The 12,186-nt window shown below is 36.8% G+C and overlaps 1 protein-coding gene across 1 annotated transcript; it reads left to right on the forward strand.

Moving 5' to 3' along the window:
• Nucleotides 1–6,536: 6,536 nt before the first annotated feature.
• prox3 (prospero homeobox 3) lies at nt 6,537–11,594 on the forward strand. The gene is made up of 5 exons (XM_073837278.1): nt 6,537–6,748; nt 7,596–9,114; nt 10,207–10,314; nt 10,687–10,887; nt 10,975–11,594. Exons 2-5 carry the CDS (start codon nt 7,630–7,632, stop codon nt 11,161–11,163), a joined length of 1,983 nt encoding a protein of 660 aa, XP_073693379.1. The 5' UTR covers nt 6,537–6,748; nt 7,596–7,629; the 3' UTR covers nt 11,164–11,594.
• Nucleotides 11,595–12,186: the final 592 nt, after the last annotated feature.

Consider the following 12,186-nt stretch of genomic DNA (forward strand, 5'->3'; position numbering starts at 1 on the left):
ATATGTATGTATATATATATATATATATATATATATATATATATAATGTGTGTACTGAACTTGGAGCTCCAAACTGTTTTAAGCCAAGGTAATTCGTTGTGGAATGTAGTTCCATTCCTCAATTCTGATTGGTCAGCAGCTGTGTCGTATTCATGATACGGCACTGCTATGACCGCTTCACTCAACGGTTTTGTGTATCATTGAACCCCCTTAGCAACCACCCTTAGCAACGTAAACACAGCTGCAGCAGTTAGGGTCTACTTTTTACAGCGGAAGGCAGTTAATGATTTTACTTTATGAAAACATGCAACTTAATATATATAAATTAATATATATTTTTGATTTTAATATTTTTATTGTGTGGTAACCGTTTTATAAAAGCAATAAGGTACTTGAGGCCGTGCTGTATTCGTGAATAAATCACGGCTGAAGGGGTTGCAGGCACTCCGCTTCGCCTCTCGTACCTTATTGCTTAATTAGAACACTCCTGGAAACGGAACTTCAAAGGCATATGGCGAATCATCTGATTCAAAACGGAAGGCGTCGAGTGGTCATGTGATCAATGTGTTTAAGTCATAATTTCGATTTCTTCCCCCGGTTTCACAGACAAGGCTTAAGCCTAATCCTAGACTAAAATGTAAATCTGAGCTGTTTCAACTGAAAGAAACTTGCACTGACTGATCTTAAAATATATCAGTGCCTTTGCTTTGTTTCAGGATGCACATCGGTAATGTTTTTTTCTAAGCAAGTCTAAAAAAAAAAAAAAATACTTAAATGTCCTAATTGAACTATGGCCTAATCCTGGTTTATTCTAAGCCCTGTCTGCGAAACCGGGCCCTTATCTTGTAATTATGACTTAAGTAAGTCATAATTTCGACTTTTTATCTCATAATTTCGATTTTTTAAGTCATAATTTCGACATAGTAAGTCATAATTTCGACTTTTTATCTATGCTAAAAATTAAGCTTTTTTTTATAATATTTAATAATTCATGTAATATTTTTGATAAAATAAACGCCACCTTGGTGAGCATAAGAGATTTCTTTTAAAAACATTATTAAAAGTCTTGACAACCTTAAACAAATATAGATACATGAACCTACACTACCAGCCAAAAGTTTTTGAACAGTAAGATTTTTAATGTTTTTTTTAAGAATTCTCTTTTGCTCAGTACAGTAGAGCAAAACTGTAATATTGTGAAATATTTTTTACTATTTAACTTTCTATTTGAATATATTTTAATATGTAATTTATTCCTGTGATTTCAAAGCAGAATTTTCAACACCATTACTCCAGTCTTCAGTGTTACATGATCCTTCAGAAATCATTTGCTGTTCAAGAAACATTTACTATTATTATTATCAGTATTTAAAACAGTTGAGTACATTTTTTTCAGCATTCTTTGATGAATAGAAAGATCCAAAGATCAGCATTTGTCTGAAATACCATTCAAAAGCTTGGAGTCCGTATAATTTATTTTTTAATTTTTAAAATAAAGGTGCTTCAAATTGGTCAAAAGTGATGATAAAGACATTTATAAGGTTACAAAAGATTTCTATTTCAGATAAATGCTGTTCTTCTGAACTTTCTATCCATCAAAGAAACCTGTCAAAATTCTACTTCAACATCATAATAATATTAAATGTTTTTTTGAGCAGCAAAATTATTTATGAAGGATCTGGAGTAATGATGCTAAATATTCAACTTTGAAATCACAGGAATAAATTACATTTTAAAATATATTCAAACAGTTATTTTATACAGTAATATAAATATTAAAAATTGTACTGTTTTTGCTGTATTTTGGATCAAGCTTGGTGAGCAGAAGAGACTTCTTTAAAAAGCATTGACAATCTTACTATTCAAAAACTTTTGACTGGTAGTGTATATACATTAATGCTGTAAAGAAAAAATGTTTATTGTTTTAGTACACTGACTAAAACAGTGCTTAAAAATATTTTTCTTTCAAAAATGGATAAGAAATTATTGTAAAAAGTAAAGTAATGGCAAGAAACACACTGTTTTAAACTTGAAACGTTGCAGTGGAAAACCTAAAATGATGATATCAAGTTCATTAATTAATGCCAACAATCTAAACCTTATGGTAAAGGTCACTATATATTTTGTAATTTTTTATGCAATATTTCATTGGTCATCCTGCGACGTTACTGTCTGATAATCTCAAAATATCTCCCTTTTAATCAGCCTGGCTGATATATCCATCTATGGATAATATGCTCTTTTTTTTAATATACTATAAACACTCTAACATCCAGCTTGTGTGGATTTGTCTTCCCCGGGGTTTTTAAGTCTATGTGCTGCTAATTCCTGAGGACTTGATTCATTATTCTGTCTCTTCAGATTGAATATCCTCTAGTTCAACTGCAGTTGTCACTCACTGTCTCCCCTCAGTCACCTTGCCCATGGCTGAATGTGTGAGTGCTCTTTTCTCTCATACACACTTTCCCTCAGAGGCGGCCAATGGGCAAACACTTTGCCTGTCCATCGACCCCCTCAAACGTCTATCTCCACTTCTGCTTTCTCTCTCTCTTTCTCTCTCCCCGCTGGATACCGCATTTTCATTCCGCACATATTACCGACTCATAATGCAATATGTTTGATCGTGACTCATTCAAATGAGACATTTTGATATGTCTCCCACCATTTGAAAGGATCGACATTCGTGTGGCATTTTTAAAACACCGCTCGCAAATGGCTGCGTCCCTTTGGTGTATTTCATAGCTCTTTGTTAGAATTGCTCATGCATTTTAATATTGTTTGCTGTCAGTCATTTGGCTTCGGTTCAAAGGATTCAGTGCGAGTTGCTAATGTAGTTCAAAAGGCTTTCAGCCTGACCTTACAAAAGGTGTGTGTGTGTGTGTGTTTACAGTGCAAATGGACTGTATTAACAGATAAGGAATTTAGCAAGGAATGTAACACCTGTGTTGCACACTTTGCTGAGAAATAAATTTGAGTCAGAAATGAAACAGGAATTCGATATCATCAACGCCATTAGTCAAAGTATGCAGGGTGTGTTAGTGTCCTATCTGCGCTGGATCTGTCCAATATTTGTGTTTTTAAAACTTCATTTCAATTACATCTGTTTACTTAGATCGCTCTATAGTCGCGAGCACCTTTTATTAATAAGGCTTTGTGTCACATTTCTTGTTTCCATAACAACAGTAGCCAGTGGTTATTGTGAACAGTTTGGTTGGTTGAGGGGTATTTCAGTGAAGTGGGGGAGAGAGGGAGTGATGGAAACAATGAAAGAGAGAGACGGGGTGCTATGAAGAGGAGTGGAGGGACCGATAATCAGCTTTCACACATTGAGGGGTGGAGGAGTCTCTGATTATGAAGAGCTCTGTTCCTGCTTTTTCATGCCGGCCTTGGCATACAGTCTCATAGGGCACATGTTTGGGGGAATATGTAATCAAAAAAAGTTAATTTAGAAAAACAAAAAACACACCCTTTAGTTCTGAAATGTATTGTGTTTATTATGTATCAGCCTATTATCTACTAACATTTTTTTTAAAGCATGCTGGTAGATACCCATTCTCTCCCGAAACAATGTATTCTAAATCAGAAGTTTGTTCAGGCTTCCTGACAAAAATTGTAATCTTAGATTTTGAGATTTTGAATGACTACAGTACAGCTCTTTTGTGGCATTAGTCATAATTGTCATGAAAAAGAAAATTAGAAAACGATGTGAGCACAATTCCTGTTAGAATTCTATTATTATTTAGAATCTCTCCTAAAGCATTCCAGTGGAAACAACAAAAGAATCCTCCAAGAACCTGGTTCCTACTGGATAAACAAATACTTTTTAGGAACTTTTTTAGCATCCTATGGAATTTACTTTAAAACACTTTAAAAAACATTCAGTAACATTTACGGTAAAAAAAAATGGCAGGTGTGGTTGCCAGAATTTTACAGTAAAAAATACAGTAGCAACCTGTTAGGATTTACTGATTTGCTGTAAGGTTACATTTAAAAAATGTATTTCGTTAACTGATATAATGTAATATACAAACCTATTAAAGTACTGAAATCTGTTTACTACCTTTGTAATACACTGATAACCACCAAAAGCAGTTGGTAATGATTCCACAAGCTGAAAAGGAAAATACTATATAGTCAAACCAAAAATTATTCAGACACCCATAATTTTCTTATGGGTGCAGGACACTATAGTTAAGTGGGGGTAGCAAAATTGTGACATATTACACCCATCAATTCTATACAGTGGACTAGCAGTAAAATTGATAAAAACTTGGAACCAAAATTTTGATTTGACACTTTGACCTGACCATGTTTTGTTACCTTTCTATCAAACTTGTTATGACACAGTTTAACTCTTGTGTTCTTGTCATATTACCAGAGAATAAACTTTGATAATGTGAGAAATGTTAAAGGTGTCTGAAAAAAAATTGGTTTGACTGTATGTATGTATATATATATATATATATATATAAAATGCAATAAACATTAATTTAACAACATTAGATGTAACATACAACCCTATTGAACAAAACTGATAAGAGAAATCTAAGAAGGAACAGTTTTTAACTAAAAATAATCACATGTAAAATGTAAAGCAGGGAATTCTGGGTAAGTCTGTTTTCGTTTTTTTTACTGTAATTACTACATTATTTTTCACTTAAAAAAAACGTATTTTACTGTAAAATTACATGAAATGTTCATTACAGTTTTACACTGTATATAGTAAGGGAACTTACCATTAACTAATTAATAGGTTTTTACTGTAGCATTTTTACAGTCTTTTTTTAATTGTTAAAATCAAGACCATTTTTTACAGTGTGCTAGTATTTTATTGTAAATGTCTTACTAAAGATTTAAATTAACTATAAGAGGTTTAAAAATGTTTAGTTTTTTTTATATTGTTACTATTTAAGAAGTGTTTCCTATTTTAATATATTTTCAAATGTAATTTCATCCTATAATTGAACAAGCTGATTTTTCAGCATCATTAATCTACATGTCACATTATCCTTCAGAAATCATTCTCATATGCTGATTTGTAGCTATATACAAATCTTTACTTTCCTTTCAGAAATAATAAATATTAATTATTTTTAAGAAATAAAATAAAATATTACTGACCTCAAACATATGAGCACTATAGTGCAATACAGGGGCATTTTATCCTGTTGTGAACATTATAGTCATGTGGTGAGCTATATGTACCAGAAAATTTCTCTCTTTTCTTATTTTAGAATCATGTTCAATCATAATAACAATTTCAATTTGATTTATGACATTAAATCAACCAGGAAGCTTCTTAAAGGTATAGTTCACAAAAAAAAAAAATAAAATAATACTGTCATTAATTACTCAAATACATGTCATTCAAAACTATTTATTAATAAATCCAAGAGCTCTCTGGCCCTCCATAGACAGCAAGGGTCCTACCTCAATCAAGGTCCAGAAAGGTACCAAGAGCATTAACAAAATAGTCCATGTGACATGGTTCAATTGTAATTTTATGAAGCTGCGAGAATACTTTTTGCGCACAAAAACTAAAATGACTTTTTTCAACGATTCTTCTCCTTCGCATCACCCTAGCACAATTTTGGAGATACCACATTGCATGCATGTGCTTTCCTCTGAACATTTTTTATGCACAAAAAGTATTTTCATAGCTTCATAAAATTACCGTTGAAGCACTGATGACATATTACAATAAAACTGATACAAATTTAGACCAAAAATTTAATTTGACACTTTGACCTGACCATGTTTTGTTACATACCTTTCTATCAAAGTTATCTGACATTATCAAGATACATTTGTTCTGACACAGTTTAACTCTTGAGTTCTTGTCATAAACATTAATTTAACAACATTAGATGTAATATACAACCCCACTGAACATAACTGATAAGAGAAATCTAAGAAGAAACAGTTTTTCAAAAAAAAAAAAAAAAAAAAATCAAATGTAAAATGTAACGCATGGAATTCTGGGAATGTCAATTCAATTTTTTCACTGTAAATTATACATTCTTTTTCACTTCAAAAAACTGTATTTTACTGTAAAATTACATGAAATGTCCATTACAGTTTTACACCGTATATAGTATATAGTGACGTCCTTACTACACTTCTGGTACCATAGGACCCTTGCTGTCTATCCAGGGTCAGAAAGCTCTTGGATTTCATCAAAAATATATTCATTTGTGTTCCAAAGATGAACTAAGGTCTTAGGGGTTTGGAACGACATGAGGATGAGTTATTAATGACAGAAGTTTCATTTTTGGGTGAACTATCCCTTTAAATTGCCTAAAAGAGATATATTACTAATCAATAATTAATTAAAAAATATTAATTTTACCACAAAAAGGTCACCATGGTAAATTTTCCATATTATGTACATCAGATTATTTTAGTAAATCAGGTCTTTTTTGATTGGTGGAGGCTCATAACCAAGTATTTGCCCCACGTGGAGAGCGTGTGAGTGAGTCAAAGAGAGAGAGGAACAGTAAAGTGTGTGTGTGTGCGCGCGCACTGGGGCAGCGGACATCCCTCCCTCACGCCTCGACGCCTACTGGCTGATCACCACGCGATAGGATGAGAGATGGACAGTGCGAGACAGGAGCGACAGCAATAACAGGAAACTCGGTGGCGCTTTTAACGCTGATGCTGCCGGTGACCAGCGGACACCTCGACAAGACTAAAATACAACACGACAGGAAAGTCACCGACCGGGGGATGCTTTCTGACTGAGTACTTTGTAAGTTTTAGATCTTTTTTTATTCCTTTCTTACCTTTTGGGACATCTGCGTATTTGTTTGTCCTTGTCAAATGCGCCTCATCTATTTATCTGTTAATGAATCTGCGACAGAGTTTACAAATGTCCGCTTGTGCGCTCTGCACCGGCATTCGACCAGGAGCGATATCTGCCTTCATAACCAGAAGAAAACTTTGATGTGAACTCTGCGATATTATTGACAGCGAGTTGGTTAGTGTGTCAGTAATTAACGCAAATCAATTTCTATAATTTATCCGTGAGGGTGTTGTCCTTCCATCTGTTACAGTTTTTTTTTCGTAGCAGTTAAACGGCTTTATATTCGAGCAGTAATCTGATGACATCTGTGGCGTTTGTGCCAATGAGGAAAAGGCAAAAACGTCAGATTAGGAGAGTAATTTCTATTAATCTGGTTTTAGGATAAATGAGTTTCCATTTTATCTGTCTATCTATCTACACATCTAGCAAAACTCTGTTTAGTACTACAAGGTATGAATTAAGAAAAAATGCAGATTTAGAGCTTTGGAACTATAGTAATCTCATTAAAATATTTACTGTCTCACCATCCATGTATTTGTGTTGTGCTGAGTGTGTGTGTGGGAGAGAGAGAGAAAGAGAGAAAGAAGGATGAGAGCAATAGAGTCAACAGTCTGAACAAACACAGGGTACAGCTGTCAGCGGATAGATAACGCACACATGCAGAGAGGAAAAAAAAAAGAGCCGATGATGATGCTGATAACAATGAGAGGATTATGAACAATTTTTAAACCCATCCAAATAGCTGCATATTTTTTTTTGCTCTACGATTATGCATTTATTATTCTCTTTAAAGATCCTGAAACCAGATCAGAACGGAAAAGGGGGCTATGGATTCCCCTACGGATCGATTTCATCAGCAGCCTTCCCAGATGTGTCCCTTCGAACTGTATTCCAACCCCTCAAGCCACCGATTTTCCCCCGGCGGCTTGTCTTCCCACCCGCTCTTCTCTCCTCTCATGCACCCCAGCAGCGCATCCCAAAGGTGGGGTAGTTTCCGACAGCGTCAGGGCTTGTTTCCTGGGCTTCTGGTGGAGGACGATGTTGGTGAGGAGGATGTTTTTGGGAGGAGAGAGTTTGCTGTTGGGGCTACGGCGTCGTCGCAGCGCTGTCCTGGAGGACGAGGACAAGGTTCGGATCCTGAGCCTGGAGACTGGGGGCAGGATTTTGCGAGAGTTAAGAGACTCAGGATGGACTCGGCAGCTAGAAGCGAAGACGAAACGAGGAGAGAAGGCAAGAGAGGGAGAAAGAGTACAGCTTCGGTTCGAATCGAAGAGCGGAAGGGAGGAGAACAAGGCAACAGGAGGGAAAGCAGAGAAGGTAGGAAGCGACAGAGGCAAGAACTAAAGCTTCAACTGGAGGAAACCAGAGGGAAACTTCTGGAACTGCAACGCAAGGTGTGGAAAGTGTACGGAGGGCGGACGGATGACGAGAAAGGAGCGGAGGACGAACAAGAGAATGGGGCGATTAATCTCGACGAGGTTGCAGAGATGTTTTCTGACAGCGATGATCCAATTATCGGCAGTGGATTTTCTCCTCCGCGCTGTTCGTCTAAGAAACCCAATGAAACCAATGGGAGTGCTTTTCCAGAGACCTCCGTAGATCTGGATTTGGAGTTGAATGGTGATCAAGTGTGGCTGGGATGCAGCCTGGTTAGAGGTGAGTGGGAGAGCGCTGAAGGAGGTCAGAAGTTTGCACAAGCTCTAAAACAGGAGCTGGCAAATGTTGTGGCTCAAGTTATCGACAGAGTCGTCCGCCTCTATGCCGAAACCGACCCCTCGGCAATCACATCCACCATCGTTCCTCGACAAACCAGCATGACTCTGGATCTAAACCCTGACCGGAGGCCTAGAGCACTGGCAGAGCAGAAGGAAGCGTTGCCGCTTGTCACAAAGAGTCCTCAAGAAAAGAGGGCCTCTATTCCTCAGAGTGTGCACAAAGACCTCCTCCTCCCTCAAGCCAATCCAAACCTCACTCCGCTACCCCAGCCTCCTCTCCCGGCACTTTTACCCCCTAGGAGCAAAGACCACTTCCTGCACTCCTATCCCCCAGACAACCCCGTTCCCCTGCCCCTTCTTCACTACACCATGCAGAATCTCTTCACCCGCTCCCTCTCCAGTTTGCCTCTTCATAAGGACTGCCTGTCTGAATCATTCATGGACTTCCGTTCACACAACTCAGCGTTCCCACCCCTCCCGTTGCTGGGCCAGCTAGACCCCTCTCAATCGGATAGAGCGAGGGAAGGAGGGATGAGAGGAGGTGGAGGAGGAATGGTGGATGGAGGAGATGCAGCACTCTATCTTGCTGCTGGGTCAATATCCTTTTATAAAAATTATGAAAATAGATATATGTATACACTACTGTGCAAAATTTCGGGGTCAGTAGGATTTTTTAGAGAAATTAATAGTTTTATTCAGCAAGGATGCATTTGACAGTGAAGACATTTATAGTGTCACAGAATATTTCAAATAAATGCAGTTCTTTTGAACTTTCTATACATCAAGGGATCCTATAGAAAAACAGCAAATCAGCATATTAGAATTTCTTGAGCAGCAAATTGGCATATTAGAATGATTTCTGATGGATCACGTGACACTGAAGACTGGAGTAATTTCTGTTGTACATTCATGTCATTACAGCAGTAAATAACATTTTAAAATATATTAAAATAGAAAACAGTTTGCAATAATATTCAAGCATGTAGCACTGAAACCCTATTGTAAAACAGATCAGGCAGACCAAACCGTAAGTCGTAGAGACTTGAAACTTGAAGGGATGGTAGTACACACATTGCCTATAATGCCACCCCAAAATGGCTGACTGGGGCGCTAATATACAGCGATCAAAAGTACAAAATCCCTCAGAACTCGTAAAACGCATGCCTCGAATTCATCCGTCACAGAAATTTTGGGATATTTTGCCCGATCGGAATGAAAACAGTGCAGGAAGATTCTCCGTAGAGTGAATATTTTAAAAAATGATCAAAAAAGGGATGCCAAAAAAGTTAGAAAAGGGGCCTATCCAAATATACCCAAAAGCCTATAAAGCCTAAAGGAAAACTCAAAACTTCACAAAACCTGGTGAGCACATGCGGCAGGTGATTCTAAACAAGCATGCACAGGATTAGGGCAATCAGACCACAGCTGGCATTATAACAGTCATAACATTAAAAAACATAATATTTCTAGGGTAAATTATCTGGATTTGCCAAATGCTTTTTTAACCATTAAATGTTTTAAAGCGCTTGAACCACGGTAATCGCTGCTTGCAGCTATATTTTTTATTTAATTTTAATTATATCAAAATTAATAAAAAAATTTTTTACAGAGTTCAAGCTTTTGAACTGTAGTATATATTTCATATACTTGTTTGTTTGTTTGTATCAAACAATCCTTAACCATCTACACTCTCAGGAAGGTCTCTCTCCGTGCCACCTGAAGAAAGCCAAACTCATGTTCTTCTACGCACGCTACCCCAGCTCCAGCACACTCAAGACATATTTCCCTGATGTCAAAGTGAGCATCGTTCATATCCAGAACACAAAGTAGTATAGCTGTGTGTGCATAACCTGCACAAATTATATGGGCTAATGACTTATTGAATGAATTTACGCTGACCTATATACAGCGCTGTGGCATGGTTTCCTTTTAAAACGGTTTGACACAATTAGAGCAGTCACAATATGTTCCTGCATTTATAGTAAATGAATATCTATGGCATTTTTATTGAAATTATATGTAATATAATACAACTATATTGGTTTACATTACATTAAACATCACACAATGTCTCCAAAACATTAAATGTTCAGACTTACAATCATTATATAGCATCTTTTGAAATGCTGCCGGAATTAACTTGGCATTTGTGTTGTTGTTCCTACACAGTTCAATCGCTGTGTCACTTCCCAGCTGATTAAGTGGTTCAGTAACTTCCGGGAGTTCTTCTATATCCAGATGGAGCGCTTTGCCCGTCAGGCAGCCAGAGAGGGGCTTGCATCTGCCAGGGAAAGAGCGCTTCACCTGGGCAGAGACACTGAGCTCTACCGCATTCTCAACATGCACTACAATAAGAGCAATGATTACCAGGTCAGTGTGCACATTTGCACATGTAAATGCTTAAGTGGTGCTTGTAACTGTTTAGTTACGTGTATAAACATCACATCCATTTTCCAGGTTCCAGAGAGGTTTGTGGAGGTATCTGAGGTGGCCCTGAGGGAGTTTTTCTCTGCCATACAAAGTGGTCGGGATGGTGATCCATGCTGGAAGAAGGCCATCTACAAGATCATCTGTAAATTAGACAGCCCGGTGCCTGACAGCTTCCGTCTGCCCGGCTGCCCGACGGATACTTACCGGATGGGTTAAATAGAGTTCAAAACACACACAGCCTCATAAAAACCATGTGCACGGATTGATATCACACGTGTGCATAGAATGGTTAACAATTAGTGACAAAGAACCAAGAAGAAAACATAAAATCGTGCTGTGAAGATTGAGAACACTGAATAAGTGGTTTAATATCATCTTGATGCTCAAAAGTATTACTTGTTTAAACATTATCTGAATAATAATTCTACTTTAGTCCAGCATTATTGCAGTTAGCACTGAAAAACGTTCTTATTATATGGAAAAATGTTCTCATTTTATTCGCTGTTACATTAATGCTCATTAATTTATCTGAAAATGCAGGCCTGGATGGCTTTTGAGTTTTTTTTATATTACTTGTTACTCGTTATATAATGTTGCTGAGTTTCTGTGAACCTGTGGTGTCATGTAATAAAATAAGTCAAACACTCCTTGCTGTCAGTCAACGCTATTCAATTCAATTCAAGTTTATTTGAATAACGCTTTTCACGATACAAAATAGTGCTACAGTATATAAATGCTTACTGTAAAATGTGTATGCAGCCTTACATTATATATTTTTGGCTAAGTAGCTGTGCGATAGTAAGAAGACTTTGGCTATCAAACTATGAAACTGTGACAGTTACTTACTCTGAAACTAAGCCTAAACACCTGACAGCTACCACGAGTCTACAGTGGAATGAGCATCTACTGCAGTCAATACAAATGTTCAATTCTAGATTTGTATTGTTTTACATTTCAAGATTGACAAATTATAGGAAATGTAAGGGCCTTTTTTGCTTTGGACTGATTTTAAAGCATTAGTTCACTTCCAGAATAAAAATTTCCTGATAATTTGCTCACTGGCATGTCATCCAAGATATTCATTTCTTTCTTTCCTCAGTCAAAAAGAAACTTAAGTTTTTTGAGGAAAACATTACAGGATTTTTCTCCATATAGTGGACCTTAATGGGAACTGCAATTGGGTCCCATTGAAGTCCACTATATAGTGTGTTTTCACAACGCCTCATAAATCTATGTTGC

Source organism: Garra rufa, chromosome 3 (assembly GCF_049309525.1).
Source record: "Garra rufa chromosome 3, GarRuf1.0, whole genome shotgun sequence".
NCBI lineage: Eukaryota > Metazoa > Chordata > Actinopteri > Cypriniformes > Cyprinidae > Garra > Garra rufa.